Source organism: Erpetoichthys calabaricus, chromosome 11, assembly GCF_900747795.2.
Source record: "Erpetoichthys calabaricus chromosome 11, fErpCal1.3, whole genome shotgun sequence".
NCBI lineage: Eukaryota > Metazoa > Chordata > Cladistia > Polypteriformes > Polypteridae > Erpetoichthys > Erpetoichthys calabaricus.
In genome coordinates this window covers 43223365-43247238 of record NC_041404.2, presented here as the reverse complement: position 1 = coordinate 43247238, position 23874 = coordinate 43223365, and the positions used below count along the sequence as shown (strand labels likewise).

The 23874-nt window shown below is 36.6% G+C and overlaps 1 protein-coding gene across 14 annotated transcripts in view; it reads left to right on the top strand.

The window, feature by feature from the left end:
- Positions 1 to 23874, top strand: part of LOC114661297 (protocadherin-10-like) — a 287170-nt gene that overhangs the window by 141196 nt on the left and 122100 nt on the right. The window contains exon 2 of one of the 14 annotated variants that reach the window (XM_051933735.1): positions 21210 to 21879. The exons of 11 other annotated variants lie outside the window; for them this stretch is intronic. In XM_051933735.1, the coding sequence (XP_051789695.1) occupies positions 21210 to 21879 (670 nt within the window). Of the gene's footprint in view, positions 1 to 4444; positions 6941 to 19255; positions 21880 to 23874 lie in introns of those variants that run through there. 2 more of the 14 variants (XM_051933727.1, XM_051933730.1) reach the window with 2 other exon arrangements.

Here is a 23874-nt window from a genome sequence, read left to right as displayed (position 1 = left end):
TCCGCCTGCATATTTCTGGACTTACCCCTTAACAGGGATGGCTAGGTGGTATTGAAGACACTGCAGGTGATGTCTTTACCACATATGGAGCATGATACTCCTATTAGTTCAATTCATCTCTAGTGTCTTTACCAGCCAGAAACTTAATTTTATAAGGCATTTTTGATACCAATTGCTTCCAGATTCAATATTAATTTTTGGTGAATATTAAAAGCAGATGATTTTTGAATGTATTTTGCATTTCTTTCTCCATCTGTTCTGCTATTTAAATCACCTTTTCAAAAGGAAACTAATTTGTTTTGCAGGCTCTTCCTGTACAAAACTAAAGCTGTTTTGAATGTTATTGTCAGGCACAGTCTTCCAAATAACGTAATTTCTATAAATTTATATAGGAGGTAGATGAGGCAATATTATTCCTTTTGTATGTCTTCTTGTGGACTTCATGGTGTCACATTTCCAGCTTTCCTGTCATTGTGGTGTTCTCCCAAGTCATTGCTTGATCAATTTAATAAAGGTAAAATGTTTTGTGCTTTCTGACTCCACAGAATTCTACTAGGATCTATGGCTTGGCAAGATTTAAATGCACGTAGTCACTGGACCAGTTCTTAAGCACAGAGCTCACTTTTGCATCTCTCAAAGGCACAGGTGTCGAACTCCGATCCTCGAGGGCCGCAGTAGCTGCATGTTTTCATTGTAACCATCTTATTCATTTGTGAGCCGTTTTTACTGCTAATTAACTTCTTTTGCTTTAGTTTTAATTAACTTGACTCAGGCCCATTAGTTGTCTCTTTTTCCTTAATTAGTAACCAAACAATAATGAGACAAACAAGCCACCATATGACCAGCTCACCTGTGCCCATCACACAATATCTGAAAATAAAGAAAGGTGAAGGTCTCAGTAAGGTTGGTCTCTCAGGTCACCAAAACATTTTGACGATGTTCTGAGAAAAAACAGAAAATAAACAGTTTTAGAAATGTCTGCTGTGGCAGAATGAGAGCAGCAACAAGCCATTGAATTAAATAACGGACTTAATTAACATCAAGAATCAGCTTCTCATTAAGAGACTGTTTGGAGCGAAATTGATTGGAGTTTAAAATCCCAGTTTTGCTGTTCATCTGTTGACTCATTTCACATCTCATTTCTGTTTGGCTGCCATTTAATGAAGAAACAAATCAATTCAGAGGACTGAATCCTTAAAAACAGGGCTATTGAAATGAAGGGAAAAGGAATTAATTAGCAGTGAAAACTGCTCACTGATTAGGAAAAGGGTTAGAATGAAAACCTGTAGCCACTGCGGCCCTCCAGGCCCGGAGTTCGACACCCCTGCCTAAGGCATTGTTTTCCTTGTAAATAAGTAGAAATGTTCATGTTATTAGTTTTCTATTTTCTTGGTGAGGCTTTTAAATTTTAAATTTTTTCTTTTTTTTTGCTGGAGAAGGAAGAGTTTCCTTCTGTTTGGATTACAGTTGATTGTGTGTTTTTCACGTCTTTCTCTCTCTACCCTTTATGTTTCGTTTTCAACTTATGGTATTCCTCTTTTTTAAATTTTCATGTAGCTTGATTAAGTCTTTTTAATAATGTCTCTAAACATTTACATAGGCCATTTTAAATTGTCATCTAGATAGTTTTGGAAATATATTTGTTCTTTGTGTATGTGTGAATTTCCCTGGTGATACAATTTACTTTTTGTTGTACAAATATTTTATTTTAGTCTTTCTAAATTTTGTAGATGTTTTCTAATTCTCAAAATTAACTACAAAAAAGCAGTCAATGAAGGTTTTTAAAAATGGCTTTCAGAGAAACAAAGATTTAAGTACAGGTTTATCATGTAACAAGTTGGTAACCAAGACATGATTACAGCTTTATTTAGAAGCTATAGGCCAGCAAAAGTTCTACATACAAAGTAAAAGTTCACTATACAGAAATAGTTCAAAATCAGTTTCAAGAATTTTAGAAAAAATGTAATGGAAATGAAAGAAGAACCAGCCTTAACCTTATTCTGTAGGTTGATTGCTATTAGAAAGCCCTGTAACTGACCTGTGTGAGTAAAAGTGTGATTGTTCTTTCATCCACCTATTTTACAAGCCTAGTTCTGCACTGGGTAAAATCTAAATTTTTGACACAGTGCTAGTTTGATGGATAATACCCTAACACGAACTCCTGCATTTACTCAAATAATGGAGAATTAATAATTAATGTAATATAACCATTTTTGGGAAGTTGCTGAAAATCCTGATACTATGAAATACCCCAACTGATGAACAGGGCAATGCCCAGCTTGATTTTAAGAGTATGAAGATCTTAGCAGTTCCAGCCACTGTGGCAAGTTACCATCTTTGATGCTTTACTATAGTTTGCTTTTGTCCAACATTTTCTCTTTTAACAACTCCACATTTGATCATTTTACCCTAATTAACCATAATCATGATTAGTTGGGGGCGGCACGGTGGCGCAGTGGGTAGCGCTGCTGCCTCGCAGTTGGGAGATCTGGGGACCTGGGTTCGCTTCCCGGGTCCTCCCTGCGTGGAGTTTGCATGTTCTCCCCGTGTCTGCGTGGGTTTCCTCCGGGCGCTCCGGTTTCCTCCCACAGTCCACAGACATGCAGGTTAGGTGGATTGGTGATTCTAAATTGGCCCTAGTGTGTGCTTGGTGTGTGGGTGTGTTTGTGTGTGTCCTGCGGTGGGTTGGCACCCTGCCCAGGATTGGTTCCCTGCCTTGTGCCCTGTGTTGGCTGGGATTGGCTCCGGCAGACCCCCGTGACCCTGTGTTTGGATTCAGTGGATTGGAAAATGGATGGATGGATGGATGATTAGTTGGTCTATTTTAATAAAGCATAATTACTTTACAGTTAAAATAATTTAGCTCATATTCCCAAAAAACTTAGGGAAAGGAAACATGTTGTTTTGTTGTTAGTCTACGTGAACTTATGCATGTAATCAACAGTTTTAGAGTTGCAATTAACGGAAACATACAGAACATTGTTGAGTACAGATAGATAGATAGATAGATAGATAGATAGATAGATAGATAGATAGATAGATAGATAGATAGATAGATAGATAGATAGATAGATACTTTATTAATCCCAAGGGGAAATTCACATACTCCAGCAGCAGCATATTGATAAAAAACAATATTAAATTAAAGAGTGATACAAATGCAGGTATAACAGACAATACCTTTGTATAATGTTAACATTCCCCCCCACCCCCCACCCCAAGCGGAACTGAAGAGTCACATAGTGTGGTGGAGGAACGATCTCCTCAGTCTGTCAGTGGAGCAGGACGGTGACAGCAGTCTGTCGCTGAAGCTGCTCATCTGTCTGGAGATGATCCTGTTCAGTGGATGCAGTGGATTCTCCATGATTGACAGGAGCCTGCTCAGCGTCCGTCGCTCTGCCACAGATGTCAAACTGTCCAGCTCCGTGCCTACAATAGAGCCTGCCTTCCTTACCAGTTTGTCCAGGCATGAGGTGTCCCTCTTCTTTATGCTGCCTCCCCAGCACACCACTGCGTAGAAGAGGGCACTCACCACAACCGTCTGATAGAACATCTGCAGCATCTTATTGCAGATGTTGAAAGACACCAACCTTCTAAGGAAGTATAGTCAGCTCTGTCCTCTCTTGCACAGAGAATCAGTATTGGCAGTCCGGTTCAATTTATCATCCAGCTGCACTCCCAGGTATTTATAGGTCTGCACCCTCTGCACACAGTCACCTCTGATGATCACGGGATCCATGAGGGGCCTGGTCCTCCTAAAATCCACCACCAGCTGTTTTGTTTTGCTGGTGTTCAGGTGTAGGTGGTTTGAGTCGCACCATTTAACAAAGTCCTTGATTAGGTCCCTATACTCCTCTTCCTGCCCACTCCTGATGCAGCCCACAATAGCAGTGTCGTCAGCGAACTTTTGCACGTGGCAGGAATAGCACAGTATACTATTTAGGTACATAATAATACACTTCATCAAAAATAACCTGATCAAAGTCAAGCTGTGTGAATTAATCTGAAGACATGATAGTAATAGATACATTTTATTTATTAACTTTATGAAATTAAAAGTGAAAAATAAACTTAAGCCTCCCAAACCAGATTTACCATAATGTTATTAATTGCATAAGAAAATATTTATATCCCATGTGAAAGTATCAGCTTACATTTAAACATATTAATTGTAATTTGTTCAAAGATGCCTCTGTGTGTCCAATGATACAATCAAATACAATTGATGTTTCCACGCTATTACTTCTGGACTAAGAATATATTTTTAACTTATTTAAATAAAGTTGTCAGTACTAAAATATAGGTAAAAACCACGAAAAAACAGTAAATCTAGGTACATTTTATTTTTATGTATTTTTTTTGGTTGGAAAGTATATCTTATTTAGCCTCACAGTGTCGCTGTTGACTAATCCTAAAAGGAAAATATGCTTTTGAAGCAGTAGCAGAACAAAGGCATGGTAGTTATTTTCTCCAAATTCTCTGAAAAGGAAATTCAGCGGAGAGATCATCCATATTTGATATTTTATACATATATTTAGTTGTACTTATGGAGATGCAGAGGTTAGTAAACATTTTTTTAATTTTCTGTAAAACAGCGAGCATATTTTGCTTAAAAGTCCATTATTCTGTTCCCGAAGAAATGCAGAAAGGAACAATAATTGGAAATATAGCTTCAGATATTGGTGTAGACACCAGTAATCTGTATAAACGGGGGTTACGTATTGCTTTGGGGAGTGGAAAGAATTATCTGGATGTTAACAAAATAAACGGACAGTTATTTATTAAAGAAAAAATCGACCGAGAAAATATTTGCGCCTTTAAAGACGACTGCGTTCTTAATCTGGAGGCCTTACTGGAAAATCCACTGCAGATGTTTAGCGTTGAGGTAGAAATCTTGGATGTAAACGACAATGCCCCGAGATTTCCTTTTAGCGAAAGTCGAATTAACATTTCAGAATCGAAGTTAAAAGATGAAAGGTTTTTGTTGGTGAAGGCCGTGGACCCTGATGTTGGTAATAACTCAGTGTGTAATTATAAACTCAGTGAAAATGTATATTTTGAAATCAGCATGAGAACTTGGAAAGACAGCTCTGTTTCTGCTGATTTACTAATCAAGGAGGCACTGGACAGAGAGCAGCAAGCGGTGCACAATTTAATTCTAACGGCTATAGATTGTGGGTTACCCTCATTATCAGGCGCGATTAATATCACGGTTACTATACTTGATGAAAACGACAATGCTCCAAAATTTGAAAGACAGATTTATGAAGTAGAGGTTTCAGAAAATACATTAATAGGAACTAGTTTTATTACACTGATCGCGAAAGACGCTGATGAAGGCTCAAATGCCGAGTTATTATATTCATTTAATCCTCACACCTCTGAGGAGGCCCAAATGAAATTTCATTTGAATTCGAGGACTGGTGAGCTCAGTGTTAATGAAATACTGGATTTCGAACAATCTTCTCAATATGAGTTATTTGTACAGGCAAAAGATAACGGGCCAAATCCTATGACTGGACACTGCAATGTAATAATAAAAATCATTGACAGCAATGACAATCCGCCTGAAATCATTATTGCCTCATCGCAGAGTTCAGTATCTGAAGATGTACCCATAGGCACAGTCATTGCCCTCTTTAGTGTCACAGATTTGGACTCTGGAAACAATGGGAAAGTTAAACCTCATATATCAAAAAATGATGAGTTTAAACTTCAGCAAACCATGGATAATGTTTTTGCTTTGGTGACTGCGGACCTTTTGGATAGAGAAAGAACATCTAGCTTTAATATCACTATTATCGTCAAGGATGAAGGAACGCCTCCTCTCTCCAACAATAAAACAATTTCTTTAAATCTGTTGGATGTAAATGACAACGCACCATCATTTTCACGTGCTTCATACGAAATTGTAATTCCAGAAAACAATATCCCTGGCACTTTGCTGTGTTCCATTACTGCAAAGGATCCTGACGCAAATCTAAACGGAGCTCTGAAATATTCCATACAAGAAAAATATGAATTCAATAACACCTTCAGAAACTATTTTTCCATCAATCGGGACAACGGAAATATTTACTCACTGCAGTCTTTCGACTATGAAAAACAGACATTTTATACGTTTGATTTGGTAGCTAAAGACTCTGGCAGTCCTCAGCTAAGCAGCAGTGTGACTGTGAAGATAAATGTTCTTGATGAAAACGATAACACACCGGTTATTGTTTCACCTTGGCGCCCTCATGGATCAATAGTTAGCGACACGATTCCTAGTTCGGCTGAAGAAGGATATTTAGTAACCAAAGTTATAGCAATTGATGACGACTCGGTTCAGAATTCACGAATTACTTATCACTTGCTTCAAGTTACTGACCAGACATTATTTACATTAAACCAATATACTGGGGAACTTCGAACCAGAAGACGCTTTGGTCTTCGAGACTCTTCCAAGCAAAGACTTGTGATTCAAGCCCGGGACAATGGCAATCCTTCATTGTCATCGACAGTCACAGTCCTAATATCCAGATTTGACCCAAAGGTTGAAGATGTTCTGACTCTAAATGATGAGGAAGGGACGGATTATTTATCATCTTTAAACGTATATTTGATGATCGGTCTCGGTTCTGTTTCACTCCTGTTTCTTTTAACTTTACTCATCTGCATTGCGCTTAAATGCCATCATAATCCATCTGAGGACAGCACAAAGTCGACAAATCGGATTAGCTGTTACGGCCAAAGGGATTCAATGATTTCCGACCTGCCGGCACACTCGACTTTATATTCGAGCGACGCTTACTGGCACAGCGTGCTTTTAGCGGAATCAAGAAAAGGAAAAATGCTGGTGAGGCAGTCAATGCCCAATGGAACTGGCTTCATTGTGTCAAGTTTGGAGAGGAATTCGGAGCAGGGAACGATAAGCGAATTAGCCGACACACCGATTCAGGTAAGGCTGTAACAGTAACATTTAATATATTGATTTTTTTTTTTTTATCAACGTTTAATCAAGTTTAATATTTAAAAGAAAATTACCTTGGACAAATGATTAAACATATACTTTTAACGTTTCTGATAAAGATTTCCTAAAGGTATTATTACATATTTATGTCATTCTAATGACTGCATGTTCTCCCCGTGTCTGCGTGGGTTTCCTCCGGGTGCTCCGGTTTCCTCCCACAGTCCAAAGACATACAGGTTGGGTGCATTGGCGATCCTAAATTGTGCCTAGTGTGTGCTTGGTGTGTGTGTCTGTGTGTGCCCTGCGGTGGGTAGCGCCCTGCCCGGGGTTTGTTTCCTGCCTTGAGCCCTGTGTTGGCTGGGATTGGCTCCAGCAGACCCCCGTGACCCTGTGTTCGGATTCAGCGGGTTGGAAAATGGATGGATGGATAATGACTGCATGTTTATACACGGATTGTATTCATGCCAAATATTATAAATGGAACATTTCCATTATACACTTAGATCAATTTAGTTGTAAAAGAGACAACACACTTTAATCTATTATTGAAAAAATATTAATTTTAATGTGAGCATTTAGACTGATTAAGACTGTCCACAGTGAAGTATAACCAAATAGGCACTTCACACTAAGATTATATGCAACAGTGTCTAGGTGCAGAACCATCGTCACTTATCCTTAAAATGAACAATAACTACACATTAAATTTTGAAACATACCTATAATTCATGTTCAATTTACCATAAATAATAAAAATTGATCTATTTTCCTAGACCTTATTGCCCCACAGTAGTATTCTGTAGATCAGGTGTGTTTGTAATAAGTTTCAGGATAACGTGTGGTGTCCAACGTAATCAGCTGAACAGCGGGTCAGTAGAGACATGCATCCATGAAATTTTGTGTCCATATATTTTCTGAACTCTGTTATTTAGCAGGGTCATAGTTAACTGTGCTAATCCTTTTTGTACTGTATGCACTGTAGGTCAAGAGACATATCATTCAATGGCAGGCGAATCTCTCACATTTCCAAACTCACTGATAATGGATCCATTTAGATTTGCAAATCAGCCTAGTAACATGTTATTAGCATTCAGGATAAAACAAGAATGGCTGAAGACTACATATGAACTTTTAAAAAGCAGGCTTCTACTTCAGATTCTCAACAAAGAGCATGTTATGTTATTAAAAAAAAACTAGTTTGGAGAGTGTGATGTAAAAGGTGTATACAGTACAGCAGATTTTTCAATGTTAAGAAATGTAATTGTTCTTTAGGAGTGACAAGGCCTGTCAATGTGTACTGGTTTTACAGTATGTCATTGTGTTAAATTGAATTTTTCACTACCAAATGTAATGCATACTTTTAATATACATTCTCCTGCAGTTTTATACACAGTTTAATTTAACATCTCATTTCTATAATTCTATATTTAAGTTTTATTTTGCTTAATGATCTCATTATAATACATAAAACACAACTTTTTAAAATACAAAAAAATCATAATCAGCACAATTAGCCCCCCTTCCCCACCTATGTGAATGAAAGGGGCATGGTTTGTGATATACTGCATTTTAGAAGAGGTAATCCATGTATAGCTCAACATGTTTGAGTTTGGCAAATACTTGGATTGATGACCAACCAGAAGAAAACCTGGGTTACTGCTGTAAGAGGTGTTGGTTAGACAATAATATTGGGTATGTACCCTCTGATCTGTGTGTGGAGCCATATCCCCAAGTGCAGTGAAGGGCACTGTGCTGTAAAAATGGTGTCATCCATAGGATGAGACTCTCTGTTGTCATGAAAAATCCCTGGAGATCTTTTAAACTGAGCAGAGTGTACTGGCTAAGTTACCCATTGTGACACTGTCTTTAATTTTCTCCCTTCTCCACCTATCAGGTAGTAAACTAGCTGCCTTTGCATCATCCAGGTGGATGCTACACATCGGTAGTAGTTGAATTGGCTCAGCATTGTCTATGGCAGCATTTCTCAACCTTCAAGTATTTATGACCCGAGTTTTCATAACAGTTTTAATCGCACCCCCCTAACGTTTTTTTGAAACCCTAATAAAATGTATTCCTATATTTTTTGCTGCCGATACACCTCTACAAGTTTAAAATTTCCCTATGAATAGTGAAATTACGCCACATATGGCAACATAGGGGGCGCGCCCCACAGTTTAAGAACCGCTGGTCTATGTACAATGATTTGAGCAGTTAGAAAAGTGTTACATAAATGTAATTCATTCATTAATTATTGTTATTAAATTTTAAAATGTTAAAAGTAAATAAAACAGAGGCCTGGTAGGCATCTTTTAGAACAACATGAAGAAATTCCTGCCTAACAGACTTAGAGAGAACATGTAAACACCTCAGACATGACACTTTGGAGTACGAGGCTGCATTAAGTACTATGTCACCACACCTCCCCTCTAACCGAATGAAAACAATTGTCCTGATTCTAATGGAGTAGGGTAGGGTTCGTTAGTTGCCTTCTCTTCTTGGAATAGTTTCTAGTGCAGTTATATCTTTTTGTTTGCATTGTGACAGAAGGTACTCCAGTCTTGGTCTCACTAGAACATTACAGAATCTGTGCTTAATATCTGTTGATTTATAATCAGGAGTTTCAACAAAATAACCAAATATTGTATTCATTTTATTTGTTTCTGCAGCATAGTCTGGTGTATAGAAATATTGTGTCAAATTAAATATTTAAATGCAGTTCAGTGTAAGCTTCCTACTGTATAAGCCAGCCATTTGAATCTACCACTTTGTGCTCTTTCAAGTGTTTGGCTTAATGTGAATGCTGTTAATTTGCTTCTGTTTTTTTTTTTTTTTTGGCTTAGCATGCTTTATTTCTCAAAATGTAGTTAATCAACAAATTTCTAATATTTTCTCATTGTCACTGAATTTATGTGATTAATTTAAATTATTATGTTATTATTTCATTTTGTTCTCTGCCTATTTTCCAGTTTGAAATGAAATTTCCAAAATGTTCTCTGAAATGAACCTTTTTAATGTGTGACTAAGTTTTTTGGAGCAGAACCATACAAATGTTTCTTTTTTGAGTCTAAAGAAATTTTGTCATACAATAGGTTAAGTGTTTGCTTACTACTCCAGTTGCCCTTTACAAAAAAGTCATTTTCTCCATAATATATATTGACTGTTTCATGAAATGTTATTTTCATACATGTGACACTGTAGATTCTTACTATAATTTCCATTACCATAAATATGATAGTAATTTTCTGGTTTATTTTTTCACCTTTCACGAGGACAAAGTTTAAGATTTCAACTTCACTCTCATAACATTCTCCCATCTGATGTGATTGCTTGAGCATGTTCAGCAAAAATGCAATTTTCCAGCACTACAGGTAAAATTCTATTCATCCTACATTTTTTTTTACTAGACAAAACAAACACTCAGTAGTTCTCAAACATTGACTTGAGTTTAATTCTATTAGTTTATAAAAAAAAATCTTAGATATTTATTTTGGTTATTTGCTATTTCCAGCTCTCTGAAGCTTTATAATCAGCACTCTATTAGAGATTACGCAAAATATATAGATTCTTATGGCAAACTGAAGTCTTTCATTAACATGGTCGACTTTAGTCAATTTTTTTGAAGTTGTCTTTATCTGCTATGTTATGCATTGTAAAAAAATGCTTGGAGTGTTGAGTAACAAAAGTTTAAAGGTTTGGTTTGTCATAAGATATCGCATTTGTTTCTATTTCATTGTATAAGAGTTTCACTTCCATTGAGTGTAAACATAGATGGCTGGCTGTAGCTGGCATTTAACCCATCAGCTGATTTACATAATGGATCTTTAAGCACATTATTTTATTTATTCCATGAATTGACTTTTCACATAAAAAAGGTACACTTTACTGAACAAGGTATTGTGATAAAGGCACTATATAGCGCCCGACCCAGCACAGACTCACACAGAGGCACACGTAAAAACACAACACAGATTTTATTTTCTTCAGCTGGAGGGCACATCTTCCCCGTGAACCCCCCAGCCACAACACAGTCCCAAAAGCACTTAATCTCAACAATACAACTCTCCACCTTGGCACCACCACTCCTCCCAGACAACCTCGTCCTCTTCCTCCTGATTCTGGCTCCTGAGTGGTGGATGCTGGCCCTTTTTATAGTCCACCCGGAAGTGCTCCAGGTGCTTGATCACCTGTTGCTAATTGCACTTCCAGGCGGGGCTGTAGAGGTGTCCATGTTGGCTCTGAGATCCATGCAGCAGCCCCTGGCGGCCACCCCAGATTCCCTCAGGGTTGTGGAGAACCCAATCTCCCATGGAACCCTGCAGGAAACTGAGGCATTAATCGTCAACCAGGGAGGCTGCCACCAAGCATCCCGGGGGAGGTACTGAGGAGCCCATGGCTGCTCCCTCGGAACATAACTAGAAAAGGCATCCCGGCCGGGCATGGGACCCGGCCGCCCTCCACAATGTAAAATCATATTTCTGAAGCAAAAAGGCATTGATTTGCAAAAGATCAAAGGTTACTGTAAACAATACTGCAAAACGTTAAAACAACAGGTAAAAGATTCGTATACTGTATGTTATGATTTTTTAACTTTGAAGTTAAAATATTTTTGTTAGTCATTCCTTCCCGTAAGTTTATATTCAATAGAGTGGTGGGGTCAGGTCAGGGGGATGGTTTCATAGAAAACCAAATTTTTAATTTCATATTTTACCTTCAGCACTTATTAAATCTTAATGTATCATCAGTTAAGCAAAGGAAGGACATATAGGATACACAATGGTTGGGCTGTGCTTAGGGCATCAATCTGGCCTTATTCCAACCTGTTTTAAAATTATTTTATTCGGTATGTACACTTTGAAAGCTATAATATATAATACAATGCTACAACATATGCATTATTAATGTACTGATATTGATATACTGATATAAGCAATTGACTAATATAAGTGTGTGTGTAAGCAAGAATATTTAAAGTGAGGTGACAACAACTGTTAACAAAAGAATGTTTTGTAACTTCCTAAAAGCAACTGTTAGCAAAAGACTGTTCACTGTCTTGGAATAAAAATAAAAATGTGATGACATAGACAAAAAAGCTTGCAAAAAGAGGAAACACTAAAGCACTGAAGCAAGTGTAAAAATATTTTGGAAAAGGGCACAGAGAGGTAAAAAACTATATAAGCAGCCTGAAGATGGGGAAGTGGGAGTCTTTCTGACTTACAAGCAGAAAGCTCCATACTTGCTACTCAGATGTTTATTAATTTTTTTAATAAGCTAACATTGATTAATTGCACTCCTGTCTTCCTCTGCGTCTTTCTTCCACAACACTCAGGCAGTACTACATAATTTTGTTCTGCTGGATTAAATCTTTTTGTAGTTTAACAATCCCTGGAAACTGCACCAGTCTTTGCAGAGTGAACACACTCAACAAGGACCAATTTAGCACAATCCACAAATGTCTTTGGACTGTGGAAGAAAATGGGAGCACTCAGAGGAAAACCACACAGACATGGAGGAGACATGAAAACTCCATGCAGGAAGAACTTGGCAATTGAATCTTGGACTTCTTGTTCAGAGGGTGTAGTGCTACGATACCACCACTATAGTTTATAATATAATTCATTTCATTTTCTTTTTCTATATTTTAAAATGTTTTCTAATTTGCATAATAAAACAATTAAAACAATTGTCCAAAAAGGACATGCAGGTATGGGGTAAGAATTTCTAATTTTCTGTAAAAACTGTGGAAACACTTCAGTCTTGTTGAGGCAATATCAGGGCAGAAAGAATTCCACATACAAAGCAGAAGGCAATCATGTAGAGACATTTCAAAAGTAGTTTCAAAATCTTTACTATATAGCAGGTTGGATAATGGATGGATGGATCTTTGAAAAGAAAATGAATATGAATAAAACTGAAAACAGTCAGAGCCTGGGTTTACAGGTTTTTGCTTGGCAGAGGAAAATCTGAATATAAAGCCCAAGATGATGACAGTGTAATACTCCTTCCATCAATATTTTTTCTAAACTTTTCCCAATACAGTGTTGTGAGTGCAGAAGCTGAAGCCAGTTGCATTGAGCAAAAGGCAGAAACAAATTTTGGATGCAGAATCAGTCACTCTGATTTCACATTAACTCTTTTAGGGTGGATGTTGACTTTTGTCGACAACAGGGTGGAGGGCAGATGATGACTGAAGTCGACATCCATGGGTAGACGGTGATAATCAGCTATAAACATTGACAAAACTCACCATTGCTTTATAGGTAGACTGTCCCTTCTAGGAGGAATGTCGAATCCCTGCATGTGTGTGAGTAGCATAAACAATCTCTAGAATGACATCAACATCTAGCGACAAAGCAAAGTGAATGCACAAAGCAAAATAGTCAGTGGGTGACGTTTTACGTGTATTTTATTATTTTGAATTGGACTCTGACTTGTCCGACTCCAGTTTTGGTGCAGGTGGTCTGGAGATTGAGAACTTAAACAAAAGTGAGGTACCGGAATCAGCTATGCTCTGTTCTACCGATGCCATCCTCATGCAGCTGCTGACACTGTCACGGCAGCCAGAGATGGCTAAATTGCTGAAATAAGGCACTGCATGCAGCAACAGATGTTTTACATTGATACATGTGAAAAACTGTTGCTTTATGTGCTTTTCAGAAAATTTAGGTTTTGGGAAAAATATTCAGCTCTGGGAGAAAAGGAAAACAAAAATCAACCCTGAAAGAGTTAATGCACACATCCATTCACATTGAGACACATTAATCAACATAACCTTAACACTTTTTTGGTATGTAGAAGAACCAGGAGAAAATCCATGAGGATGAATAACTCTGTACAGGCAGTGGCTATCCTGGATCTTAAATCTACATCTCTGTACATTTAAGACAGAGGCCAAAAGCATAATCCACTGTGCCAATTTGTCACACTTACTGATATTATAATGTAATTTATGATGATAAAAGACCAATTTATAATTTCTGAACATGCATGACTTGTGTGACAATACAAAATGACTCAATTTTGACATTAATGTAAATAATTACACTTGGGGAGATTTTTCTATTCATTTGACCTTCTTTGCAACGGACACACTCATATCACGTATTCTCCAAAGAGTAATGTACATGAGCAAACTATGCAGAAAAGTGTAGACTCCAAAATATAGAATGACCAGATAACTACATACAGGTATGTGCACCTCTTGTTTGCTGAAGTATCTGGAAGTTAATACAATTGTTTAATATTTTCTTTTTGAATAAAGCTTAGATGATTATTTGATAATAATTGACCAACATCATTATAGTAATTTCTTCACTTTATGTTAATCTATAGACAAGGTGGCACAGTGGTAGTGCTGCTGCTTTGCAGTAAGAAGATTGTGGGTTCACATCCCGGTTCTTCCCTGTGTGGATAGCGCTTTGAGTACTGAGAAAAGTGCTATATAAATGTAATTTATTATTATTAAAGGTAACTTGTATTTCACCATCACTCATTACCTTTAAATGTAAATGAATATTTCACCCAGAAATTATATTGTTTAGTTAATTACCCCATGTAGTCTGTAGTGATAGCCAAGAAATACATGTATTTATGATGTAATTTTTTTTTCATGCAGAATGGAGAGAAAATTGCTTACAATGTAATAGAATAATAGAATGGCAAATGATGTTAAAAAACATCCATGAAAAAAAAGTTAATAAAGTGGCAGATATGCTGTTCTGTGCTCAAAATATGTAAAACACATACTTGTTTTTTCTAAAATATTGCTAAATTAATGCTTCCAGAATTATCTGTGGACATCATAAACAGGAAACATAAACTTTCATGAGAATGACTTTCTGAACTGAAAACCCACCTTTACCCATCATTGGCTGGTCAGAAGTCCTGTCTTCAATTCGAAAAGGGTTTTCACATTATTTTCCATTGTACAGAACTGGCCACTATTGGCTTCTATTATGTACTATTTGTTTTTCTCTCCACTCTGCATGAAAATATGAGATTAAAATTTTTCCTCAGCCATCACTACAAACTTCATGAAATAAGTAGCATATAAAAAATATTATTTTTGGTTGAAATATTTATTTAATACCCAATATACACTTGACAGGCAAATTATTAGGAGCACTATACTAATACCAGGCTTCCTTTTGCTGTCAATATAGCTTCAGTTCATTGTGGCTAGGATTCCACCAGATGTTGGAAACATTCCTTTGAGATTTTGGCCCATTGACATGAGTGCCTAAACACAATTACTGCAGATTGGTCAGCTGTACCTTCATGCTGCAAATCTCCCATATTGCCACATCTGAAAGGTGTTGTATTGGATTCAAAACTAATGACTGGAAAGGCCACTGAAGACCACTGAACTCATTGTCATATTCACAAAACCAGTTGGAGACAACTTTTGCTTTGTGACATGGTGCATTATCATGATGGAAGTACCTATTCAAAGCTGGCTAAATGGTAACCATTATGAATGCACACTATCAGCAACAACTGTCAAACAAGACATGACATTCAAGTGAGGATTGATTGGTAATTTAATTTTAAATGTATATTTATTAATTTTATTTTAAGAAGATAACATTGCAAACAATCAAGTCGAACATATACAACAAATTACTTCATAGTGAAACTAGAAAAAAATCAGAAAGTTAAAGAAAGCGGGAACAGAAAAAAAATCAAACCTGTATTCAACCCGCATCCAGGAGAAAGAGAGGAGAGCCAAGAGGAGGAATAAAAAGGAAATCTGTTTGTTTTTTTTTAAGATATGAATGCGTTTTCTAAAATTGTATCAAATAAATCTTCCCATATTTTAATAAAGTTTGGAACAAATCCTCTAAACAAGAATCTGTTTTTTTTTCTTTAAAAAATTTCAGATAGCATTAAACATCAGTTATCCACTGACATGACAGGTGGAATGGGATTCTTCCAGTTAAGCAAGTTACGTTTACATGCCAGTAATGAAGTATAGGGTAATATTTGTCAAGTATAGTATAGGGTAATCAATTTATCCTTCTCCACTTTAAGTCCATCATGAAAGTACACCAAACAGAGCTGTTAATGGGTTAAGGGTGATTGTGACACCAAGACTGTCTGTTTAGCATTCAAACATTTTTCTCCAAAATTATGTTAATTTGCTGCAATCCCAATATACAGTATGTTTCCTAGTAAGGCTGGAGATAGATTGCAAAGCTCATAGGTTGGATCTTGCCCTGGATACACTTTGAAAAATGTTAAATTAGATAAATGTGATTAATGAAAGATTTGAAGTTGAATTGTTTAATGGTTTCCACATATACAGCTAGAGTGTATTCTATGCATGACTGCCTTCCACTACTTTTCTGACATATTAAGTGAAAGATCATTTTGCCACTGTACCCTAAAATCTTTGAAGGAAAGATTCTTGAAGATGTTTTTATATATTGTTGAGCTGCTGTCATAGTGTTTAAAACTGACCAGTATTTCTTCTGGAATAGAAATGTGTGAGAGGTGTGGAAAATTGGGTAAGTTTCTTTTAGCTAACTTTCTAATTTAAAAGTAATGGAAAAAATGCAATTCAGGGAAGTTACATTTGAAGCATAACTGTTCATAAGATGCAAAAAAAAAAAAATGATATCCAGTTCTTTAAGTGTTTTATTCCAGGATTATTTCCAAAGATTGAATACAGTGTAGATTTGAGATGCTTGAAAAAGGTAATTCTCATGTAGAAGAGCAACAAATAAAAATTTCTCTGCTTTGAGGTACATCCTGCATTGGTTCCACATTCTGAATGATTGGTGGACAATTGGATTATTGGTATATTGATAAAAAAAAGTATTAACTGGAGCACAAAGCAGTGCATATAAAGTACCGAAATGGCTGGAGTAAATTCATCAATTTGTGCCAATTTCCAGGTCTTTATCACTTGTATATTTGTGGCCCAGTAATAAAATTGAAAGGTAGTGCCATGCCACCTTCTGCTTTAGGTATTACCAGAGTTGCCCTTTGAATGTATTTACGAGTCAAATTCCAGATAAAAGAAGTTATAATTGAGTCTATTTACTTAAAAAATGATTTATTAATGTATGTAGGGATGCTCTGAGCAAGAAATAGATGCCTGGAAAGGATATTCATCTTGATCGTACTGATTCTCCCTGCTAATATGAGATAGAGGTTGTACCATTTGTTGACATCTTTTAAAATTTTTTCTATGCTGATAATAAAATTGTGTTGGTAAAAATTTTTATATTTACTTGTGATGTTAACTCTTATATATTTAAAGCGTTTTGATAAAATAAACTGGTTTATGTCCTGTCTAGTACGGTGTGCTAGACAGTTCATTGGAAAAAGCACACTTTTATTCAAATCAATTTTAACTCTAGATATCTTTTGAAGTTCTGCTAGTGGATTAAAGCCTAATGATAAAAATGTCTGTACATCTGATATATACAGTACCATGTCATTTGTGTATAGCAATATTTTCTTTTCAATTCCTTCTCTGATAATCCCTTTAATCTTTAATGTAGTTTGATAATGAATGACCATAATTTGTTAGAATTAACAGATGCAAAATTTGCCAAAAAAAAACCCCAAACATTCCCCCCACCATTACACACCACAACCAGTTTGGACTGTTAAAGAAAGACTTGAGCGTGGGAAAGGCACTGTGTAAATAAAATGTATTATTAATATTATTATCATTATTATTAAGACAGGTTAGGTGCAAACTGTACTTTCATGCTGTTATTGCCAAATTCTGACCCTACTATTTGAGTGCCTTGGCAGAAATCGAGATTCATTAGACCAGGCTATGTTTTTCCAGTCTTCAACTCTCCAGCTTTTGGTGATCCTTTGCCCATTACATCCTCAGCTTTTTGCTCTTGTCTGACAGGAGTGGAACCTGACGTGGTCTTCTGCTGTTGCTGCATGCCATGTTCCTATATGTTTAATGTGTTTTGCATTCTAGAAACTTTTCTGCTCACCACAATTGTACAGAATGGTTATTTGAGTTACTGTAGCCTTTCTTTCAGCTCAAACCGATCCGGCCATTCTCCTCTGATCTTTCACATCAACAAAGCGTTTCATCAACAGAATTGCTGCTAAGTGGATGTTTTTTTTTTGCTGTATTCTGAGTAAAGTCTAAAGTTTGCTGTGTGTGAAAATCCCAGAAGATCAGCAGTTACAGAAATACTGAAACCTGGCCTCAGGCATCAATAATCATGCTATGGTCAATATCACTGAGATCACATTTTTTCCCCATTTGGATGTTTGATGCCAAAACTATCTGAAGCTCCTGACCAGTATCTGCATAATTCTATGTATAGAAATGCTGCCACATGATTGGCTGAAAAAATAATGCAATGGATAATGAGGTGTACAGGTGTTCCAAAAATATTGGCTCAGTGAGTGTAAATAATGAAAAATATCTTTGACAAAGTCAGTTATGTATCAGAATACACCAAAACTTAATTGACATAAATAAATTTCATTTGTATATCTTTCCTTTGTCTTAAAGAACTTTAACTGGAAAATCATCCTCAAATTCATAATGAAGTTTTTACATTTTCCCAGTTTCCACTAGAAATTTCACAAGGTATTCCTTCCTTGCACATAATCCTGCCAGAGATGCTTTGGCACCCTCTGACTCTGACAGTGTAACCATAAGCTGAAGCAGTGGACACTTGTATGAAAAAAAAAATATAGGTTAATATTTTTAAACAACAATTGACCATTTGAGTGAGATTTTCAGCAATGGATACCTAACATTATTAGTTTACTTCTGTTTATGAGTTATACTGTATATCCAGACAGATTGTCATGAATGCATCTAATAAAAAGCAAACTGGAAACTGACAGTCTAATTTTGCTTTTACTTTTTTATGTTCTTTAATATATTTTATTAAGGGTCAATGTTAATTTATTTGTAATACTGTCTCTTTCATAGATTTCTGTAGTTAATTTAAAAAAAGTAAAGAAAAATTAAAATATTGAACTAAGAAAAGAGAATGCTGAGACATGCAGTCTCTTAACATCCTGAGATTTTCATTAGGAGGCAAGGTTGATAGCAAACTTAAAATGAAACAACTTTATAGTTAAGCAAATTTACATAAGAGAACTTTACATTGCATATACTACAACCATTTTTTCTGTGTTTTAATTAACGTACAGTATGAATTTCAGTTTTGATTTGAACTTTCAAATAAAAGAATAGATTGTAAACAAATCTATACTAATTTCATTAAGCATAATCAAAAAGTTTTATATTTTGTGAGAAATGTACATAAATATTATTATAGAATGTTGTTTAAAGGTGCCCTAAATGTTTTCTACCTTTACATGAAGTAAATCTATATTTTAATATGAAATAGATACAATTTCTCAGCCACACCGTGTCGCTGTTGACTAGCCTTAAGATATTAAGATTCGAATTCAATTGAAGAAAACTGGGAACAAAGACTGTCATTGGTATATTTTGTGAACGTGATTTCTCTGAAAGAATTCTTAGCTGAGACACGGCTTTATTTGATATTTCACAAAAATATAATATTGTGCTCGCGGAAATGCACAGGTTGGTGAATCTATTTTTAATACTCTATAAGACAGTGAATGTATTTTGCTGGAAATTGCATTATTCTGTTCCGGAGGAAATGCAGGAAGGAGCAATAATCGGAAATATAGCTTCTGATATTGGTGTAGATACTAGTAGTCTTTCTATACGGGGGCTACAGATTGCTTTAGGAGGTGGGATGCAGTATCTGGATGTTAACAGAATAAGCGGACAATTGTTTATTAAGAAAAAAATCGACCGAGAAAATATTTGCGCATTTAGAGATAAATGCGTACTTAATTTGGAGGCTGTGCTTGAAAATCCATTACAGATATTTAGCATTGAGGTAGAAATCTTGGATGTGAATGACAATGCTCCCAGATTTCCTTTCAGTGTAAGTCGCATAAACATTTCCGAATCAAAGACAAAAGGGGAGAGGTTTTTATTGGTGAAGGCTATCGATCCCGATGTTGGTAATAACACTGTATGTAATTACAAGCTGAGTGAAAATATTTACTTCGAAATCGATGTGCAGACTTGGAAAGCTGGCTCTGTTTCTGCAGATTTATTACTTATAGAGACATTGGATAGAGAACAACAAGCTAGTCACAATTTAATTCTAACGGCAGTGGACTGTGGAATCCCTCCATTGTCTGGCTCGATTAATATCTCTGTTTCCATACTGGACGCAAACGACAACGCTCCGAAATTTGATAGACAGATGTACGAAGCGGTGATTTCAGAAAATGCATTAATAGGAACTACTTTTATCACACTGAACGCGACAGACGATGATGAAGGCTCACATGCAGATTTATTATATTCATTTAACCCTCACACCTCTGAGGAGGCACAAATGAAATTCAGTTTGGATTCGAGAACTGGTGAACTCAGAGTTAATGGACTACTGGATTTCGAACAATCACATCAATATGAGTTATTTGTGCAGGCAAAGGATAACGGACATAGTCCTATGACCGGACACTGCAAAGTAATAATACAAATAATTGACAGCAATGACAACCGCCCTGAAATTAAGGTTGCGTCATTGAAAAGCTCAGTAGTAGAAGACGTACCCATAGGCACAGTCATCGCACTCTTTAGTGTCACGGACTTGGACTCTGGGGACAATGGTATGGTAAACTGTCATATATCAAATAATGACGAGTTTGAACTTCAGCAGACTATGGAAAATGTTTATGCTCTGGTGACAGCAGAACTATTGGATCGAGAAAAAAAATCTAGCTTCAATATCACAATCGTTGTCAGGGATAAAGGAACTCCTCCCCTGTCAAACAATAAATCGATTTCTTTAAAACTGTTGGATGTAAATGACAACGCACCATCGTTTTCACGTGCCTCATATGAAATTCCCATTCCAGAAAACAACATCCCTGGCTCTCTGCTGTGTTCCATTACTGCAAAGGATCCTGATGCAGATTTAAACGGCGCTGTGAAATATTCCATACAAGAAAAATATGAATTCAATGACACCTTCAGGAACTCTTTTTCCATCAATCGGGACAATGGAAACATTTACTCATTGCAGTCTTTCGATTATGAGAAACGGACATTTTATACATTTGAAGTTGTAGCTAAAGACTCTGGCTCTCCTCAGCTAAGCAGCAGCGTGACTGTCAAGATAACTGTTCTTGATGAAAACGATAACAGCCCGGTTATTGTTTCACCTTGGCGTCCTCATGGCTCAATAGTTAGTGATACAATTCCGAGTTCGGCTGAAGAAGGATATTTTGTGACAAAAGTTATAGCAATTGATGACGACTCGGTCCAAAATTCGCGAATTACTTATCATTTGCTTCAAGTTACTGATCAGACATTATTTAAATTAGACCAATACAGTGGGGAACTTCGAACAAGAAGACGAGTGGGTCTTAGAGACTCTTCCAAACAAAGACTTGTAATTCAAGCCAGGGACAATGGCAATCCTTCACTGTCTTCGACAGTTACAATCCTCGTTTCAAGATCTGACCCAGAAGATAAAGGTCTTCTAGTACTAAATGATGAGCTAGGTCCAGAGTTTTTAACGCCTTTAAACATATATTTGATGATTGGTCTTGGCTCTGTTTCACTTCTGTTGCTTTTAACTTTACTGATCTGCATTGCACATAAATGTCATCATAATCCATCAGACGACAGCACAAAATCAGCAAATCGGATTAGCTGCTACAGCCAAAGGGATTCGATGATTTCCGACCTGCCGGCACATTCAACTTTATATTCCAGTGACGCCTACTGGCACAGCGTGCTTTTGGCGGAATCAAGAAAAGGAAAAATGTTGGTGAGGCAGCCAATGCCCAATGGAACTGGTTTTATTGTGTCAAGTTTGGAGAGGAATTCGGATCAGGGAACGATAAGTGAATTAACTGAAACACCAATTCAGGTAAGATTGCTGTAGATACAGGTATTCCTTTAATTTAATAGAGATTTGCCAAAGATACCACTCTGGAATTTATACATTAAGATAAAATTGCTTTGTACAGATGATTTAAATGTAGTAAAGATGTCTTGAATGATGAAGAAAAAGGTTAAATATGGGTTTTGCTCTTTCTAAAGACTTCATTGTATATCGACATGTTTTAAAATATATTTTTAATTTGTATTATTATAAAGCAGCTTTCCTATTACACATCAGATCAGGTTGGTTATGGAATAGATAGATAGATAGATAGATAGATAGATAGATAGATAGATAGATAGATAGATAGATAGATAGATAGATAGATAGATAGATAGATAGATAGATAGATAGATAGATACTTTATTAATCCCAAGGGGAAATTCACATACTCCAGCAGCAGCATACTAATAAAGAAAATATTAAATTAAAGAGTGATAACAATGCAGGTATACAGACAGACAATAACTTTGAATAATGTTAACGTTTACCCCCCCAGGTGGAACTGAAGAGTCGCATAGTGTGAAGGAGGAACGATCTCCTCAGTCTGTCAGTGGAGCAGGAAAGTGACAGCAGTCTGTCACTGAAGCTGCTCCTCTGTCTGGAGATGACACTGTTCAGTGGATGCAGTGGATTCTCCGTGTTTGACAGGAGTCTGCTCAGCACCCGTCTCTCTGCCACAGATGTCAAACTGTCCAGCTCTGTGCCTACAATAGAGCCTGCCTTCCTCACCAGTTTGCCCAGGCATGAGGTGTCCCTCTTCTTTATGCTGCCTCCCCAGCACACCACCGCGTAGAAGAGGGCGCTCGCCACAACCGTCTGATAGAACATCTGCAGCATCTTATTGCAGATGTTGATGGACGCCAGCTTTCTAAGGAAGTATAGTCGGCTCTGTCCTTTCTTACACAGAGCATCAGTATTGGCAGTCCAGTCCAATTTATCATCCAGCTGCACTCCCAGGTATTTATAGGTCTGCACCCTCTGCACACAGTCACCTCTGATGATCACGGGGTCCAGGAGGGGTCTGGGCCTCCTAAAATCCACCATCAGCTTCTTGGTTTTGCTGGTGTTCAGGTGTAGGTGGTTTGAGTCGCACCATTTAACAAAGTCCTTGATTAGGTCCCTATACTCCTCCTCCTCCCCACTCTTGATGCAGCCTACGAATAGACGATACATTTGAAAACATAAAAAAATTAAGAAGTCAATTGGGCAGGCTGTCCAGAGTTAAATACAACCAAATAAGCACAGATAATAGAAACAGTAAATGCAAGTCTGTTAGTTTAGAGCCGTCCTCTCTTATATTGTCTTTAAGAAAAATAAATAATATTAAATAATGATGAAGAACATTATTGTGAACAAGAGAAGAATGTATAATGTTTAAAGTACAGACAGGCAATGAACAGGTTAAAAATTGAACCCCGATGTTATGGAATTATGCTTTAAAACTGCTTTACTTAGCAATTACAAGATTAGCAAATCTATATTTTCCAGAATATATTACAGTGTATGATGGATAGTAATTTTTGATGTTTGTTAAATGAATTGAATATAGTGCGACCATAATCATTCAGAGCAGAAAACAAAGTGCTTAGATATGGACAGATGTATCAAATGAAAAGATATGTCAGCATATTTTTTATTTTGTAATATTGTTTCTTTGACTGTGTAGGTTTCTAATCAATTTTAGACATGTGCAGCATGTTATGTATGTGTGAGATACTGGGACAACTTAGCTATTAGTTAAACAAAAGACACCCGATGAGCTAAATGGACTCCTCACCTTAGTCAAATTTAATATGTTCTTATGTCTTTGAAACATTTTTTTGGAAAGGCTTCTTCTGCAACAAAGTCTAATAATATATTATAATTTTCAGGTGAATGATGTGAGGACAGTTCTTCTTTCTTAGAAAACTGCAGTAAATGTGAGGTTAATCAATATTACAGCTGTTTTGAAGAAACACTCTAAGGAGCAGGTTGACA